The 20331-nt window shown below is 37.1% G+C and overlaps 1 protein-coding gene across 2 annotated transcripts in view; it reads left to right on the plus strand.

The window, feature by feature from the left end:
• The first annotated feature begins 3205 nt into the window (after nt 1-3205).
• The window catches only part of LOC121323812 (sodium/potassium/calcium exchanger 4-like), a 54245-nt gene continuing 37119 nt past the window's right edge, over nt 3206-20331 (plus strand). For both annotated transcript variants that reach the window (XM_041265036.1, XM_041265037.1), the window contains exons 1-2: nt 3206-4310; nt 11386-11502. In XM_041265036.1, coding sequence (XP_041120970.1) covers nt 4154-4310; nt 11386-11502 — 274 coding nt within the window. In that variant the 5' untranslated portion in view covers nt 3206-4153. The remainder of the gene's footprint in view (nt 4311-11385; nt 11503-20331) is intronic.

The following is a 20331-nucleotide window of genomic DNA, read 5'->3' on the forward strand; positions in this document are numbered from 1 at the left end:
GGAATTCCTCAAAGCTAATCTTCAATGTTTCTGTCTTAATTCTAACTGGTGGCGCTTAGCCTATAATGTAGTATAGGCCTAGTATCTCAGTACAAAGTAAAGCACTTGCTAATTTGTTGTTTTTTTTTTATTTAAAAAAAAAAAAAAAGTTTTACATTTAAGAAATCACTAATAATAAACCTTTAAAAAAACTGTGCACAGTGCTATCTGCAAATGTCAGAGATTTATATTACTATAGTTTGTTTAAGGTAATAGTCATTATGCCCTAAAATAAACATTGAATGTATGTTCAATATATATTTTGCTGTATGAAATAACTAAATAAACTTTGTATTTTTTTTTTTTTTTTTTTAACAAAACAATTTTTGTCAGTATATATTTTTTGTTACCAATAGAGAAAACACATATACCAAGAGTAGGCTTACTAATAAGTACAGTATATCACAATAATAATTAAAAAAAAAACTTCCATTGAATTAGTAGCGGTAGTGTGTTGGCAACTGTAGCATTGCACATTAATAAATATCTTGCTTGCTATCATCGAATCTTAATAGAAACATTTAACCAATGGATATTTTGGAGATATCTGAAATATGTGGTCAATGGCTTTTTTTTCTTCAGAAAATAGTGCTACAATCATGCTATTTTATGCTACCTCTATTTTTGCACAGTGCTATAACAAGGATCAGATATCACCTGCCACAGCTAATCCCCAGAATCTGATATTCTCAGTAACTTCCAGATTCATGACAGTTAGATAAACCCTGTGTTATTTTTATGGTCTAGCCAGAAAAGAGCTTTAAGCTGTTTATTTGCATATCTCCACCCAAATGTTGTGGATTAAATATGATGTTTTCTGAGTAACTATGGGCAATTATAGTTATTTCTCAGTACTGTAATTGCTGTTAGTGTGTGATAACATTACTTTCCAAATGTCCCTGATTTGGGATTACAATATAATGATGAGGTCACTTTTGCTCCATTACAGTTTTTGAAGTTTCACCCTAATATTTTATCATTGTAATCAAATCGACAGTCAGGTGGGCTAATGGCTTGTGCATCATTATTAGCAGTGATTTGAGACATGGTCATCTAAAGAAGGTGTAATGAAACTGCCATCAGTAGCATGCACTCTTGTGTAAGAGATTTTGATAGTACTGTAGTATACTCTGCAGCTGCCATATCCAAGACAATTGACTTAAAAGGAACCATCTTAAATGTGATGATTCAGTGGGCTCTTCTGTAGATCAGTCTTGTTTTGCCATTATATATCATTTCTAAGAAATATTTTTATATTTTGAGGTAAGAGATGGTGCATAATCCAGCCTGTCTCCCTTCCTCTAAGAATAGGTTTGTGTTCTGCTTTTCTATATAGTGTCTGAACAGCTTCAGCAGCTGTCATTTAACTAATCCAACATTCCCTGTCTGCAGAATCTGTGGAGACTTTAGACATATGCTTGTACTTGTGATCACATTTCGACAAACGCATTGCTCTCAAAACCAGTGGCATTGGGTTGAGAGTCCAGAGGAACAGAATGTTGTTTTCAAGGCTAATGTATTATTATTATTATTATTATTATTATTATTATTATTATTATTATTATTATTATTATTATTATTATTATTTTAACTTCAACCTTTAATGGTATTTTGTGTACATCATATATAAATCGCTTAAATTAGGTATATTTCTAAGGGATTTCATACAGCACATTGGCCAAAACAAATTCTACTAGGATTACAAAAGGTGGCCCCAACCTAATCTGGTACCATGTACTGGGGTTGGACAATAAATTACATGTGCTATATGTAGTACACACTTTTGTGTAACATTGCAGTCACAATGAACAGCACATCATATCTTTGCTAACAGTGGTTCTTTCTTTTCAGGAGAAGCTGTCTCAAAATTTACAACTCAATGGATGATTCTTGAGAACAGACCGCCGCTCCACCCCAGTCTTTCCTGAAGGAATTAGGACGACACCTTGCAGGCTTCTCTCGTCAAATCAATTGCTGCCCATACACCTTGGTTTATGGCAAAGATTACCATTTTTGAGACTCATCTGAGACACTGTACAGTCAGTATAACATTATAGCATACTATTGAAACTGAAGCCTAACCAGCAAAATCCTAGCTGTTTGACCCAATTCTTATCTCTAGAAACCATTGCATTTTAATCTGTAATTGTACAGAAGAAGCACTGATATCCACACTTATTTTTTTGCACTTGCACACTGTTTGCAGAGCTTAATCTCTGAAAGCAAGAGGGTGACATACTGCATGTAAAGAAGCATTACGGGGGGGGGGGGGGGGGGGGAAATGAGTTTCAATTGGTCACCGAGTGTAAATTGTTGAAATATCTAGCTCACTACAGTGTACTGGTGTTTGTATAGTCTTGTAATTCTAAAATTATCCAAAAGTTTTTTTTTTTTTTTCAGCCAGTCAGTATACAAATATTACATTACCAACAGATTCGTGGACAAAAGCAATTAGTAAAGGAAAAGAAACAATATACTGTAGGTGACAAGCTTTCGTAAATTATATTTATATGGAGAGGAATGAATGTGAAATGCGTACAAAATAATTATTAAAAAAGTAAAAGCAAACTGATTTACGGTAATACAATATTAGTAATTGCACTACCCTAGATTTGTACTTATAAAATCTCAAGTTCACTGTAGTTACACACTATATGTTCTCTCTAACTGTAAAGTATTTCAATGGTGAATGCACGTGTAATCTATCACAGACCAATACAGTGCGATTCAAATACACTTGACTTCCTATAATACCCAATGCAGTCTATATTACAAAGAGGGTATGGCAACTGAGTGTTCAAAATCTGTATTGCAATACTGATGCATTTTATTATGAGAAACGGCTTATCACGGAGTAGCAGTTGCATCCTACGTTGTAACATTAAAAGTACTGAAGTATTAATAGCAAGGCACAGATATTTTGACATCAAACTTTATGGAATATTAAATTGAGCAGCCACTGCAAACATAGAATTACATAACGAAACGTGTGCTTAATGCACACTATTCTAACCCAGTCAGACAATCCACGGCCAGTATATAGAATTGTCTAGGATGCTGCATTGCAGCGAGTAAAGTGTTAAATTCGAGATCCTCTGCAATGAAACGTAGTCCTTCCCCTGAGTGCAAATCTGAACCCGACTTTCCGAAGCCGTTAACATGGACTTCTCGTAACGCTAATATCTCTTTCCACTGGGAAATAAATACAACAATGTATCAATCAGCTCTTTATCGCCAGAGAACCGACAGAAAGTAGCCACGGAAGGACATTGTTGCGTGTTGTCAGGTTTATTATAAAAGACAGATCGGAGCTATAGAAAATCACGTGTTCGCGCATGACACCCACGGCTAGTGGAGAAAGTTACTGCTGGAGGCAGGGTAGAAGGAGAGAGAGGAATTTACCATATGGACCCAATAGTGTATCGGCAGGCATCTGTCAGTGAGTTACGAGGAATTGACTGAGTACGCGCAATTCGTACTCCAACAACTTCTTTGCATACGGTGCTCAGAGAATATTGCAAAAGGAGGCACAAGACACTGCCTGTCGGATAGACCAACCTGCATTGGGAAAACAGCTTCTAATTCACTGAAATATAAAGTCAGAGCAGAGGGACCATATGAGTTTGACACAGGCGTGCTATTAAAGCTTAAAGTTATGTGTATATATTTATTATTAGCGAGACTTATTTATCAGTGCAAGGGTAGGGTTTTTTTGTGTTTGTTTTTTTTTCCAGCAAATTGTGCTTAGTGTATTTGCCTTTTTTATTTGAAAAAAAACTTGGTCTGAAAACATAACTGGATGCTTCTGCGGTTTTGGCAAAGGTGAATGAGTCGACTATCAGCACTAGGGTGGTTTGTACAACCGGTGAGCCTGCCTGCGGTGGGACACGGATTCACACGCCGAGCTACCCTTGAAATAATCAAAGAGAGCTCAGCCAAACTGACCAGTCACCTGCAAGCCCACACGTGACCTGCTGCCAGGATTTCCACTAAGTCTTCGTGAAATGAGGACCGCATCAGAAAGCCGGGCTTTCTAAAAACAGACATTATCATTTGACGGATTTTGTTTCCCTGTCCCAAACAAAGAGAAACCTCGCGTTTTGCACCAGTGACAATGGATATGCACAAAAACTGCAATTCATCTAAAATGACAGTTTTGACAAAGATCATCAAAGTTCGAAAGAGGAGAGAGATGCTTTTTCCCCAGGTCTGCATTATCTGCAGTATACTGTTTGTCGCGTGGTGCATGTCAACGTTACTGTCAAAGATGGGTAAGTCGTGATAATTAACTAGATTCTGTTAGCAAAGATGTGTGCTTTGATATTGCAGTCTGCACATGATGAACCGGTTATTAAGTTTTACATCATTCATAGCTAATGCATTCAGTATGGATTTTGTATTTGTTGATCTGTATTAAATTGCAAAATTGGTTAAGTTTTTTTTTTTTTTTTTAATCTATCTTTTGATTTTCAAACATGTGTATTGCCGGTCCGCTGTAGGAAATCAGTTTGCTAAGCATTACCATCACGTCTGGCACAAGGTTACAGGCATACTATACAAAACATGCTCATTCATATTGCACAAGGTGATTTTTTTGCAAATTTCATTGGTATTTTAAGGTGGGGGCGCAACGTGCAAATTAGGATTTTGTTTGGATGTTTGGTCAGCGTGATGTTTTCGGTTGCTTCCCTGCTTCAGAATGATTACCCGGGGCAGCTCGGTAAATACCTGTTCCAGAGGCTTGGCCTCTGTTGCTTCTAGATCTGCCTTAAGAGGCTTGTGGTTCCGGGTGTTGCTGTGTTCCCTGAAGTATCGATGTGAAAGTCGAGGATACATATTAATGGTGTATTCTAACTATGAGTTTTAAAAACATCTGTTAATGCCATACAGCGCTGCCGCCGACAAAGATCACTTTTTCTGAGATCAGTATTTATGTACATAAACTGGGTGATCGTGTCAGCCTTGTTAATTTTTATTTATTTATTTATTTATTTACTTTGGATTCCTTATTGAAAAAAAAAAAAAATACTATTTCGTTTTTCTGTTGCATTCATCTGCCATTATAGGACAAACCATGTATGTACTTGTTTGCAGTGCCTGCAATTTTCTTTGGGAGTTGATGGGTTGGCGTTACCACGTACTTAACACCTTATCACGCAATTCTCTTTATTGTTGCCTGGTGTTTGCGGAGACATTGGGCTTTGTATTGGCTTCTTCTGTTGACTGAACTCGAGGGAGTGGGTGATCCGATCCCTTTTTCTTCCTTACCCTCCAGCTGCATTTCCCACCAATAGCATGTCTCCTCTGAGTGTATTGTAGCCCGTCATAGTGGTATTATACTGTGACATATTTATATCACATACACTTAACCTGCCATTTACCTATCCACGCGTCCTGTTGTGGTTTGATATAGCGGGGCACCTGCTCCTTAACCATAATTTCATGAATATTCTGTCCGTTTTAGTAAGGGAAATATGAATTGGGAGGGGGGGTTACGTTTTTATAAGTGGAAAATTTAGATTTGAATATGTAATACTATGCGTCAGACTTGCCCACGTTTCTTAATTCATAATATATGACCACAGGCCTAGACCTAAAATATGTTATTCACACATACAGAATTCAATTTTCAAGTTAACGTTTAACTAATAGAGTCCTGGGAACCGACAATCATCGTTATTTGAATTTACTAAGGCTGCTTTTCAGTCTCTGGGGACTGACCTTTTGCAAATGAGACAAACAGAGAAGAAGTGTGATAATGTTTGTATTCATTCTGGCACACGCCTAAACTGCCAAGTGTTGCATTAATAAAGAAATGGCAACAGTTGTACTTAAGAGACTGTGTACTGTACCTGTTTTTACCAATGCTGTACTGTATCTTACTGTCTTTAATTGTTGCAGCCACTAAATGTATCATCAGATTTTAAATTATGTAAATGTTACCCAGAGCTAAAGCCCTACATACAAAAATGACCCTGAGAAATGGTAGGCCAGGATTGGTGCATTGCCAGTGCACAAGCACACGCATGTTCCAGCATGTATAGTTGTGCTTTTATAACTCTTCTCTCTATAGTGACCTCACTAGTCATGCTGCATGATGCATTCTATTAACCTGCATGATACAAGTGTGAGTGGAGCCTGTCCCTTGAGTTCTTTTTAATGAAGCATCTTTCAGTAGGTCTGAAAACTGGTTCCTAAGGTTCTTACAGCAATTCTTACATTTTAGGACCAACATAGCCTACAGAGTAAAGGGTTGGGCTGAGGTACAAATAAAACTCATCAGTTACCCCTCGTCTGGCATTTTTGCCATAAGTAAGTAGGGTGCTTAGTGTTTTTTTTTTTTTTTTTTTTCTGGAAATCTCTATTCCATAGGAGTAGAATGAGATGCTACACATGATGGTAGCATCTGAATTGCACCCAGGGTGATTTTTCTGGTCAAGGTCTCTTTCTCACTTTAGGCTAACCTTTGCAATGCCACAGGTTGAAGGGGAAATTAAAAAAAATAAACAAATAATGGCTATGTCTGAAAACCCCCAGGTGAGACGGACAGGCAATGAAATGTCCCTTTTTTGGTTGAGTTGGCGTGGAATGACCCAAATGGTTGTGATGTCTTGTAATGCATTCCTAATATCATCAAGCTTCTGGATTGTCAATACAGAATTTACTTTAAATGAAACTTTTTCAACCCCCTTTTTTTAGCACAAGTTATTGAGAATATTAGAATCCGGTTATATATGGAGGAAGCGGCCCGTCTGCTTACCACACTTACATTTCAATATGTCTTTATACAGTCTAGACTGGTTACTGATTTTCTTGGTATTGCTGTAAACTTGGAATGGAAATGAGGTGAAGGGGTGGAATACGTGAAAAGGCTGATTGTCTGTGTTTTGAAAACCTCATTTATTTATTTTTTATTAGAAAACAAAATCTCTTGCCCATGTTGGTATCTAAATATTTATCAAAAACCCCCTGCTACCATGTGTTCAATGTGTTTTAGATTGGAGATTTCCAGCAGATTTCATATACCGGTAGATAAACATATTAAACCATGTCTCTAATCTCTAATGCCAGTGGGAATGTTGCAATACAGTGAACATATTCTATTAAACTTTTATGGGAAAATCTATCAAAATACAACTGATAAGACCCCCCCCCCCCCCCTTTTTTTTGTATTCATAACTGTTTGATTGCTAAATACCTACAGTAACAACAGAAGATAAGTTTTTAAAAAAAAAAAAAAGTTTTTCAAAATCCTGGACATCCAATGTAACAGGGAGATGCAGCTTTTATATATTCCAGAATACATCTTGCAGTTCTATTTCAAAGTCAATGGTGGAAATCCCAATTGCTTAAGTGTGTATTGTAGGTGTTTTTGGTGGTGCACTTTTTTTTTTGTTGCATTCCTATTCTTTTCTATTCCTCCTACTGTGAGAGGAGGGGTTGGGGCAGCAGCAGTCTCCTCCACAGCCATTCCCTGTGGCGCTGCTCTTGGTTCCGTTGTATTTCCTAGCTTATCTGGTACAGTACTAAATGAGCTAAATTTGACGCAGTTTAAATCCAGCAGTAATTCAATAGCTACGTGAAGGACTTTTTAAAACTCAGAAGTTTAAATGACCCCTGTGATCACAATATAACTCTCGATCAGATTTCAAGTACTTGTGCTACACAAGATGTAATAGATAGAAATACATCAGTATAGGGTTAAAGGCATGGTTTGTTTATCTACCGCTATTCTTCATCCACTAGCAGTACTGCAGGGAGCCAGGTTAATGTTTCCACCATAGTAAACCTATAGGGACAGGGCTCCAAGAGCCAATTTGACACCACAGGGCTGCTGTAGTCTTCTGAAAAGCTACCAAGATGTGTCGCAGAAAATGATACAAAGAATACATTGGTTAATGTTATTTATACATCCATTCCTAAGTTTATTTTTGGATTATATAGTCTATGGAGATTGCAGTCTTACTTCTACATGTGGAGTGGAATACTTAATTAAAAGTATTGCTGTGTACAGGATCAAACTCTGAGTGTGTTGATCAGCGGGCTAACTTGTCTCTTTTCCCTTTTTGATGTTTTCTCCTACAGGTTTATGCCAGTAGAAACACAATGGTCATTAGCAGTTGAAGTCTTTGCTATTGGAGCAAAGAATCAGTTCAAGGGCAAGGGGACATCTAGCTATCACATTATGAAGTTTTCATTTCAATTTTTAGCGCAATCTTTTTGGCAATTGTCTTAAGCATATTATCAGTAGAGCCTTGCCTATATTCAACACTGTTGGTGGTGAGGAGGAGATTTTGAAGGCTAGTATATTCGTTTTTAAATAGATTTTTGTAAAAAAATAAATAAATGATGCATACAGGTGTCCATGTCAATCAAAACACATAAAATAAGAATGTCTACAATCCTGTTGGATTTTAAAGTTTGCACTAGTACACTTTACCTCCTTGTTTCACGATGCGATAAGTCACAAATTCTTCATGTTATGCTGATAATACATTGTATACTGTACTGTGAAAAGAGAACCTTTTTCTAAAGTACTGATTTCAATATTTCATTTCAGATGGCAAAATGATTTAGCCTTTTAACTTTCACAGTCATTGGAGATGTTATTTGCACAGGCAAATTACTAATCATTTCCTACTGGTAAACTCTTTAAAAAGCTCATGTTGCATTCTGGACACGATACTTATAAGATACATCCCATTACGTTTTATCTGTAAGCGATGCATAATTGCCAGATTTAGCATAATCTGCATGTCATCAAATGCCATCCAATTTAATTTCAAGAACTCTGCTTTTTGAATCTTGATTTTGCAGATGTAATTATCAAAAAGTTTATTAATGCAGAAATAAGTATGCTTACCAACGAAGCTGCTTTGTTAATGAAAGATGTATATTTCAGCGTAACGGCACCTGTTTAGTTTTTAAAGACAGTGGAGAGAGAGGGGGGTGCAGTGGCGACAGCTGATGCTGATATGCGGATGTTCCTGTCGGCTCCAAAAAAATTGTAGGCAGAAGAAAATTGCTTCAGGTCCCATGGGTCTGCAACTATTCTGCAGCCCTGAAAAGACTGGTGGCTTTTCAATTCATTAGAGGTGTTTAAGTTTGCTATGAATCATTTACATAAACGTTAATGACCTAGATCTTAAAGGAGTAGGAACGCTGTTTGCTGGTTTTAAAGTTTAATGATCTCTTGCATTTTGCTTCTAAACTTGGGATATGATGACAACAGTGATGGGTGGCTGGGTGCACACAGTGGTGCTGGTAACCAATGTCAACTGCCACCAGTCGTCTTATGAGCGTTAAGTGTGAATTTCTATGATGTGTTTTTAAAGTGCATTTTTAATTTCCTGAACATTTAACTAAGAAGTTTTACTACATATACAGTACTGTGCAAAAGTTTTAGGCAGGTGTGAAAAAATGCTGTAAATTAAGAATGCTTTCAAAAAGACATGTTAATAGATTATGTTTATCAATTAACTAAATGCAAAGTGAGTGAACAGAAGAAAAATCTAAATCAAATCAATATTTGGTGTGACCACCCTTTGCCTTCAAAACAGCATCAATTCTTCTAGGTACACTTGCACAAATTCAGGGATTTTGTAGGCATATAGTCAGGTGTATGATTAAACAATTATACCAAAAGGATGCTAATGATCACCAATTCAATATGTAGGTTGAAACACAATCATTAACTGAAACAGAAACGGCTGTGTAGGAGGAATAAAACTGAGTGAGGAACAGCCAAACTCTAACAAGGTGAGGTTGCGGAAGACAGTTTACTGTCAAAAGTCATACACCATGGCAGGACTGAGCACACCAACAAGACACAAGGTAGTTATACTGCATCAGCAAGGTCTCTCCCAGGCAGAAATTTCAAGGCAGACAGGGGTTTCTAGATATGATGTCCAAGCTCTTTTGAAGAAGCACAAAGAAACTGGCAATGTTGAGGACTGTAGACGCAGTGGTCGGCCAAGGAAACTTACTGCAGCAGATGAAAGACACATCATGCTTACTTCCCTTCGCAATCGGAAGATGTCCAGCAATGCCATCAGCTCAGAATTGGCAGAAAACAGTGGGACCCTGGTACACCCATCTACTGTCCGGAGAAGTCTGGTCAGAAGTGGCCTTCATGGAAGACTTGTGGCCAAAAAGCCATACCTCCAACGTAGAAACAAGACCAAGCGACTCAACTATGCACGAAAACACAGGAACTGGGGTGCAGAAAAATGGCAGCAGGTGCTCTGGACTGATGAGTCAAAATTTGAAATATTTGGCTGTAGCAGAAGGCAGTTTGTTCGCCGAAGGGCTGGAGAGTGGTACACGAATGAGTGTCTGCAGGCAACAGTGAAGCATGGTGGAGGTTCCTTGCAAGTTTGGGGCTGCATTTCTGCAAATGGAGTTGGGGATTTGGTCAGAATTAATGGTCTCCTTAATGCTGAGAAGTACACACAGATACTTATCCATCATGCAATACCATCAGGGAGGCATCTGATTAGCCCCAAATTTATTCTGCAGCATGACAACTACCCCAAACATACAGTCATTAAGAACTAGCTTCAGTGTAAAGAAGAACAAGGAGTCCTGGAAGTGATGGTATGGCCCCCACAGAGCCCTGATCTCAACATCATCGAGTCTGTCTGGGATTACAAGAAGAGAGAGAAGCAACCGAGGCTGCCTAAATCCACAGAAGAACGGTGGTTAGTTCTCCAAGATGTTTGGGCCAACCTACCTGCCAAGTTCCTTCAAAAACTGTGTGCAAATGTACCTAGAAGAATTGATGCTGTTTTGAAGGCAAAGGGTGGTTACACCAAATATTGATTTGATGTAGATTTTTCTACTGTTCACTCACTTTGCATTTTGTTAATTGATAAATATAAACTATTAACATGTCTATTTTTGAAAGCATTCTTACTTTACAGCATTTTTTCACACCTGCCTAAAACTTTTGCACAGTACTGTATATGAGACTGGAGTAAATAAATGAGCCTTACACTGTGCACTTGCATGTACGTAAAAATGTAGGCAATTTGAGGTCCTGAGTGGCTCCTGTGGTAAAGGTGATAAACTGTGGTAAAAAAAAGTTTGGTTTCATAACTTAACAGTTTTACTGAGTAACTATTTGGCTTATTGAAGGACAACATGGGAATTGGGTGTCTTGTTCAGAGTTGGGATTTGAACCAGGGACCTCCTGGTTACAAGCCCTTTTCTTTAACCACTACACCATACATCCTCCATATAAAGAAAGAGAAGCCATGTTTTTGGAGATAAATTAAATTAAATTAAAAAGTCACTAATTGGCCTCTAGGTGATAAACAATTGAAATACTTTATTTGTCACACACAGGTCTTAATACATCTGCAGTAGAAAGACAGATGGCTTCTGAACGATTGGGGAACAGGAAGTTGATGGCGATGGACATGGAAAATGAAACACTCCTCCCCAAGAACTGCACAGAACCAGGTACGACTGATGAATGAAATGGGAAATAATACCAGTAAATCACTGTACAACAAAGTACTAAGTAAAAGAATGGCTATTTTCAAATACCTAGTTAAATAAGATCATGAGGGTACCATTGCCATACATCTACTTTTTATCACTGAGTTGAATTTGAATGGCATGTCTGTTTTTTTTTATCTCGCTGGCACTGATCAGGCTGTGTTTAGTCTTTGTCACAGCATGGGACAAAATCACCTATGTGCATGCTATACAAATCTTTATCATAGCTCCCGGTTTCACCACTATACCAGCAGTCTTTGGAGATGTACAGGGGGGAGGGACTGATTTAAGATTTAGATTTTGTTTCAAACCATTGCAGGTTTTTATTTGTCATTTACTTTTCTGCCAGCTTTAATCACACAAGCAAAGCAACTTGGCATTGCCTGCTATTTTGTAGTATTGTATTATGCAGAGTCATGTTCGTTTCACATGAGTCAAGACGTGAAACTGTTTTGAAAGTGCTGCACCTGCGGGTGTTCCAAAGTGAAATTTATTTCACATAAATCACTGGGCAGCTTGTGAGAAGAGAAACTCATTACGAACGCCTGCAAGTTTCACCCACCTTAATGGGCAATCTGTACATTGTCGAATGTGTTGGTGAGGGAAACCACGGTGAAAGTAAATTTGTACAACAAAAAAAAAAAAAACAACAAAACATTATGGTTCTGCATAATGTTTTATTTGTTCAAAGATGTTCACTTACAATCACGATGCAGTTGTAGGGATGTAGAATTGACTCAATCTGTTTTGACATCTCTCTGCTGTAAATCTAGGTGGTTACAGTCTACATTAAGGTAGTTGTGCAGTGATTTGTTGCCAACCATATCATGGTTCTTAAACACGCATCAAGCACATTTGAGCTGAAATTGTCTATTTCTACAGTACATACTGCATTTTTTGTTCAAGTGAGGGGGTGAGTAAGCACTTCCAAGAAGGAGGCTTCAAAACGGCTTTACAAGTTGAATTTGATAACAGAAAACCTGCAGATGTTGTTGTTGTAGATGCCATATGGCCATTTTATTGAAGGAGATGCAATACTGCCAAGTTACATCCACTTTCTTCACTGCAAACTGATGAATGTCTAATTAAATGAGTAATGTAGTTCCAATTTTGATTTGATTTTGTTAGTACAGCATTGTGTCTGATTACGAATACATTTTTAATGGACAAAATAATGAAACTAAGTTTTCAAATGTAAATGGAAGGCACATATGGAGACATGTTAATTAAGTGATAACAACAAGGCAGATCAGGTGTAGAATGAGAGCAGTTTCCTGAATAGTTAAAATCCAATATGGTGTAAAGATTTTTATATGGGGGGGGGGGGGGGGGGGGGGGGGGGAGAGATGGGGGGATAGTGTGCTCAATGCATTCTCTAGTTCTTGCTGTAGACTTTACTAAATTTTAATAACAAAAAAAAGTGATGTTCTGATTCTATTTGGAGTCTTAATTCCAACAGAATCGACCTTCAGAAGGCTGTGCTGTTCTGTCAATGGGACCCTGTGGTTGTTTGGGTGGGTGGGATTGTTTCATTCCATTCCAGATTTTGTAGGTATAATTGTTTATTTAACATGGGATACAAATGGAGTTTGATGCGGTTAATGTGCAGTCCCTAAGATGTGTGAGGTATGCATTCATAACTTCCTCTTTAATTCTCTTTGGCCCAGTTTCATCTTTTTTGGAAATTGGTCACATTAGCAGTGGCAGATCCATTCCACCATTGCACGTCTCTAATAGAGATGGGTATGTTTTATAAATATGTTGGGTTTCATGACATGAATGATTAACCAGCTACGGTATTTGAGAAATGAGAAGCCAACATTAGGAAGTACAGTATGTGATTATAATATGTTGGTCTTTTGCAAAGACGAATGGCAGTGTTTTTTGTGTAAGTGAATAAGCAATTTGTGTTAATCTTAATCTCGCCTCTTTAAATAAATCTTCCAGATACCATCTATTTGTAGTTGAGTTGCTTTGGGGTTGCTGTTTTAAGTAATCGAGGGCTTTTTACCAAAACTGAATTAGCACATTGTTTGTGAAAGCACAATTTTAAGGCTACAGTATATTGCTTTCAGGTACCATATTGGTTTGACTGTTTGTTTTATTTTACTGTAACAGTCTGTAAGGTGTGTGATTTTCACAGATGTGGCCCCGTGTGTTTTGTTCCAGCATCAGAAACAGTGGAGAGTTAATGAACTTTAATGAGACACTCTTCCAGCACCCAACATCAAACGAGCCAGCAGCACTGAACTTGTATTCTCAGAACATTGGCTTTCTCCAGCAGAATTGGAAGTATTACAGCAATTTCTCTTTTGTTGTTGTTTTCTTCATTAACTGACCGGAAAGAAGCAGCGAGGCTGGCTTGGAGATTGTGGTTTGCATTATATTTCACTGCTGTGAATATTCAGAAGAGTTAGAACTTGACACTGCTTGCAATACTAATTACAAACTAAGGGAATTAATAGCAGACTTTAACAGAAAAATTCCATGGACCATGACCATTACTGATCAATTTATTTATTTTTTAATGATGCTATTTTAATTCCTTCATTTGCTCATTATTTACATACCAGTGTCAACAGGGACATATTTAGTTCACAATGACTTATTTTATAGAGTTTTCATGAGAACGAAAAACAATTCATGCCATGGTCTCATATTTCATAATACTGGGTTGTATCCCTTATACATTGTATGAAATGTAGACCACAAAACAACATAAATGTTTGGAGTAGGAATTCTATATCTGCATATGATGGGGAGAGGCCTGTTGTTCACTTTGCTTTTCATGTGATATTGAAAGAATATTTGTCAGTCTTTGTTTGCTTTGGCTACCTCTTTATTGGTGCTCTATTTGTTGCTTGGTGATGCATCAAAAGCTGTTGATGTGGAAGAAGAGATTAAATAAAAATCCAAAGTAGAAGTGAACGAGCAATGCAATCAATTTTTATTTGTACTGTATCTAGTCATTAAATTTGGTGTATTACTTTGAGTGGAAAATTATGGTGTCTTTTCCTGTACAGTACCACATATAAAGATACCCTGTTCAAACCTTTTAGTATTATTTACAATCTTATTATTGTGTTTTACATGTTAAACAATAATGCATTTGAGCAAGCATCCTGTGCTTATAATTGTGGAGAGAGGGGTGTCTGTTACTGATGTAAAATAACGGCAACTGGGGGGGGATGGGGGGGGGATGTCTCTGGCTTTTCACTTGCAGAAGGAATGGCCTGGGGAATGGGTTGAAAACTTAACTGCTTAGTCAGATGAGTATGTCATGTTTTCTAAACACTTTCATATTAACAATATGAATTCTATCTATTTTTTATGGAAATCATGGAGTTCAAAATCACTCCATGTGGAACATTTTCCCCATTTTGGTGGTTGTTATGCCTTCCAAGTTTTAAGTCCGTAACACATAGTCCCGGAAATACAACAACCAGTATATTGAGCATCACTCTTTCGACTGCCAGGACCCTTTTTGTATCCTTTTGCTAATGTACTACCGAGTGTGTCTTTTTAGCTACTGGCAACTTATTGGACTGCTGTAGGTAGGTTCCCAGCTGTATAGATAATTGTATTGCTGATAAATGATCAATTCAAAATTGAATAAAATTAACCATGAATTGTTTCCATTTTGCACATCATAGTACAGAATACATAAATAATATAGGCCTGTTTGTCAAGCACATTGCACTCCAAGTAAAATTTATTTTTTCAGTACTAGTTGTGAGGAGGATTTTGGAATAAGGTGATGGCGTGTGTCTTTCACTGAATGTTTTCAGTGTCTCTCAATCATCTCTATAAAGTACAGATGCAACAGCATACCGCATAGGCACATGTATACAACTATTACTAGTCAAATTGTTATTCTGTCTTGTTGTAACAAATACACAATTTTCTCTCTCAATGTACATTTTTATAACAAAGGTATACTAAACAAAATCCTCGAATTTGTTGCATTATTGTTTATCCAGGTGTATAAACTGTGTACAATTCTCTAACTTCAAGCACTCAGAACTACAGTACAAGAAAAATGTTAGCTTCATGCTTCATGTTAAACCTTTTAAATACACGAACAAAGCCTTCCCTCATTTGCACTTGTCTAACAAATATTGAATAACAACTGATGACGGTGTGGCTTTTAGCATATAACCTGTTGTGACCAAACTAACCAAAACCTCTCACTGACACTATTGATATTCCAACTCATTTATGTATATTGTATTTATTTATTGCTTTGAATATTTGAACACGTGGAAGTAAATATGCACCACACTATGGTAAAGTATTGGTACATCATGGGAGACGATTGACTTTAATGGAGACCTATTACCTTTAAGTGTTTGAAGCAATTGGAGCAGGAAGGTGTTTTGAACTGGCTTTGATTAGCCCCGGTGGAGCGACACTAAGAAAAGCTGTGCCCTTTTGTACCAGGTAGGAGGGAGGTGTGAGGAGTGAGTGTTTCTCCCCACACATGTATATGAGATTCTCTGAGTTTTTTAGATTGCAAAACATTAATTTTAGTAATTGCAACTAGCTGAAATGGAGATCAATTTTCAAGTGGGAGAAAAAATGTAACCTTTTATTGGCTGTCGAAACCTTGACAAGAGCCAGGTCTCGGCACAGACTTCATTGTCTTGTCAAGGACTGCTTATTTCCACCTCCTGGACAGCTCTTGCGCTTCAGTACAAATTATTCTTCCTTAATGACTTTGTGAAGCCAGGGAAATCTGTCATTGTCAGTGTTGGTGTTCGGAGTGGGAGTTGTGAACAGCGCAGCCTTATGTGCTTCAGTTGTAATAAACACAGGGAGTGGGAGAAATTATGGTACACGGTTTGAGAGCTGTGGAAGTTTGGCACCTACGAGCAGACCCCCCCACCCCTGGTACACGTTCACACCCTTTTTTAACTTCTGTTTGCAGTACAATAATACGAGAACCAGACCACATAATCTAATTCGTGGTCCTCTCCACATCTGTTACTCTGTTTTGTAAACTAAAAGAAACCTCATCAAATTCAATGAAAGTGCTGTATTTTTGTTTCTTGCTGTGAGGAACTTGCAGTATCTGTGCACAGTCCCCTCCCCTACACAAGCACACACCAGTGGTAAATGGGAGCCATTTTAGGAGCTCTTTCCAAGAGTTAGGCCCCACAGTATAATTCCTTTAAACCAAATGATTTCTCGAAACGGGTAGTTTTTGCATCAATAGGGCAATTCCAATGCTTTACCATTATCAGCAGTTTTGTAAATGGTTTAGTTGCCGTAATGCAATGTATATTAGCCTGGTTTGGGACCTTTTCTTTCAGAAGGCGGTAGTGATTTCACTGAAGTGGTTGCCACTGTCATTGGTAATTATGTCCTTGGGCTGCAGTGTAAGCAAACTGCAGGTCACAGCTGCTTATGGCTAAACTTGTTTTCCCAAGTCTGCACTAAAGTGACAAGACTTTGGAGGATCACCAATCCACCAATCATAATGCTGCTTTCATGATCAAATAAAACACTTGATTTTCTCCATGTATGTGAGTAACAAAATCCAGAATAGGTTGGGTGGTTTGAAGAAAGGGTGGGAACGTTGCTGCAGTTTTCCTTTTGAAAGAACAAAACATCTTTTTCATAATCCCTTCCTTTCAAAATTGTCTGCTTAATTTGTGCTTCATGTCATGCCCCTGAATGCAATTCAGTTTATGTGAAAATGTCAAGCATAAGGGCTATTTTTAATCCAAATTTCAAGTTCAATTCATTCTTCAATTATTTCCTATCATTTTTTGACTTTAGGTGGGAGTTGAAGTCAGGGCTTGCCCAATTATCTTGCGAGAATGAAGAAAATGTGTCAATTTGCAAGATCTCAAAATATGATTGCTATTCATGACCTGAAATAAATCATTCTTAAAGAAAAGGAAAGTGTGAACAGATTTCATTTGTAAAAAACACAATATACTTTAAACATTATATATGTTTGGCAAAGGACCATCCAATACCATGAATGGTCTTACTGTTAAGCTTTCACTTTGAAGACCTCTTTAACTATGGTTTGGTTTACATGCACAACTAGAAATAAAGCTCATCTTTTTGTCACGTAATTTTGGTAGTACCTGTCTGCAATGTGGATTTACATATAGTTTTCTTTTCGAAAGATAAATTCCCCTTTTATAATTCAAATGGCCTAATTAATATTACAATATGGGAGGGTATATTTAAATTTGTCAGTGTTCCAATTTGGCCTTGGGCAACCACTGATTGTACGCTCAGCAATGTATGCTAAATAATGTTCCAAGTTTGACAGCTGCATAAGCAATTCTTCAGATGCATGGAAAAAATGCAGTTGGAGTTGTTTGGGGGGAGAACAAACTATTCATCATTCTCTTTTTACATGTAATGAACTAGGATAGAATAAGATGGGGTGTGTGATTTATTGCATATTTTACACCACTCCTGCCCCTTGGTCACTAAATATTGTATCCACGAGTCTCTTCCTCTTCAATACAGTTTGTGATCCATCCCGCAATTGCAGTGGTACATATTGTTGGTTTACTACCAGTGCAGCCCAACTGGGTGGGATATTTGGTAATGTTTTCTGCAATGGGGTGATATAAAAGTGTTTTTTCAGATCTGCTTGTAGTGAACATAGACGGAGAGGGGTGGTTGAACTTAAAATTTATCTGCCTCCACAAGATCTTCATCTTCATCATGCTCTGGTCCTACTGGATTTTTCATCAGCAAGCTGTCCAGGTCCTCCTCAATGATGGGACAAGCAAGCATACAGATAGAAACATGGATCATTTTCTGTGCACTGAACCATGTAGTGTTTGTGTGTACACTCATCAGTGCATGTATCACTTGACTGACCCTCCATGGTATAGTTACATATGCAATTTGACTGCTTGAGTGGGAATTGATTCCTGGGATGCAGGTGCCCTGTAATGAGATGTTGTGTCTCTTGGGGGTGATCCCAGTGAAATACATTTTTATAAACTGGTGGAGACGAAATGAAAAACACTGAGCTTGCATTTTAATTTCATTACAACACCACAGTACCACAGTTGTTTATGCTATATTGCGACAGTATAGAAATACTGAAGTTTGTTGTTTCCAATATGCATAGATAAACATTTAGAACAGACTACTGTCAGATTAATGTCATTGTTTTGGAGTCAAAGTAATGCTTTGTGTAAGAAAAAAAAAATCATATGGCCTACAGGAATTTCAAATGTCCTTTAGGCAACAGGAGAAACGGATATTCAATTAGTATTAGTAAGCAATTGGTTGTGGTTGTGTGTGTGTGTGTGTGTTTTTTTTTTTTTTTTTTTTTGTCAAAATGGTTACGAAGGTTCATATTTTAATTTTTAAAAATTATACAAACAAAGTCAATTTGACAAATGTTTTGGCCTGTGTCTTCACCAGTGCATTGATTATGTAGTGGTATTTTTTTATACATCAAATAGAAAGTACGCTTATGAAGGCACTTGTCAAAATGTTGTGTATTGGATTTTTTTTCTAGGGGTTAATTTGATAAACCAATCTCCTGGGGATAAGCCATAGCTGAGTGTTTTGGAGCATTTTGTAAGCTATTTTTATAGCTAAACACTCTATGCTGAGCTGCAATGTTGACAAGCACCATTAAATTAATTTTTTAATTATCTTTGATAATTAAGCCCCATCTACTGAGCTCTTAAAACGGCTTTAAGAATTCTTTAGAATTTGTGCCTCCCTGTGGCTTTTTCCTTCAAAACTTGTATTAATATTTAAAGCTAGTTTTTAGATTGGAACTTAAGCAAGAATATGGATGTGAGGTAGTAACTTTGGCCTTTTAACAGTGCAATTGCTGAATATTTTGTCTGGTTGACTTCAATCACTAAAATGATGTATACCCCACTTCAAGATTTGTAACTTGATCACAACAGTGAATTTCATATTCTGTTACTATTATAGACTCGCATTGGAAAAGTATGTAGTTCTGTGTCGAGTTTAATCCCAAATAACACCTTGCCAAGGACTACAGTCCCACAATTCACTGCAGAGATGATGCATTTCTAAGGATATTAATGATATAAAACAGTTATTTCATAATAAAACGGTGAATGAAATTTTATTTTATAAAATGTGAGTTTGAGTTAAGTTGATCATGATAGTTATTTCATATGTAACCTGTTAGATTGTTGTTGATTTAATACTAGTGATGGGCACCATTATCAATATTTTGATATGAAATCGTGACATGAAAAAAAAAATCTGTACACTCGCAGAGCCTAACTTTTTATTGTTAATGCTGCTAAAAATACAAACTCTGTATAATCAAGTTTATTTTATATTAAGATACAACAAACCCTATACATAGCAATCATTGTCGGTCTCGTAGGCAAACATCACACGTTAAATAAGTATTATTTAACCATTTTATTCCATTAATTGTCATTTAGGTACCAAACGCTATTTGCATGCTGCATTGTTTTGAGATATAGCCATGCGTCGTGGTTGATTGCATTTTGTCTGTGATTTACTTACGCTATTATCAATGTATTTTTAAAATGTGAACTTTCAGTATTATAAAGGGGATTTACTTTAAAGACATCAAAACACATCTCAAAATAATGCAAAATTCAGCATGACACCTTACTTAATACTTTTAGAGGTGTCGTGAGTCAGCATTTACACGCAGAGCAGCTGAAGATTCAATTACTTATAGATTGGCTAGAAAATTAACAACTCTGAAGTCTGGGCGCAGTGAAATATAGAAATATTTCAGTTTTGAGGTGGCTGATGAAATAGTAAATAATATAGCAAGGC

This window comes from Polyodon spathula, chromosome 12 (genome assembly GCF_017654505.1).
Source record: "Polyodon spathula isolate WHYD16114869_AA chromosome 12, ASM1765450v1, whole genome shotgun sequence".
NCBI lineage: Eukaryota > Metazoa > Chordata > Actinopteri > Acipenseriformes > Polyodontidae > Polyodon > Polyodon spathula.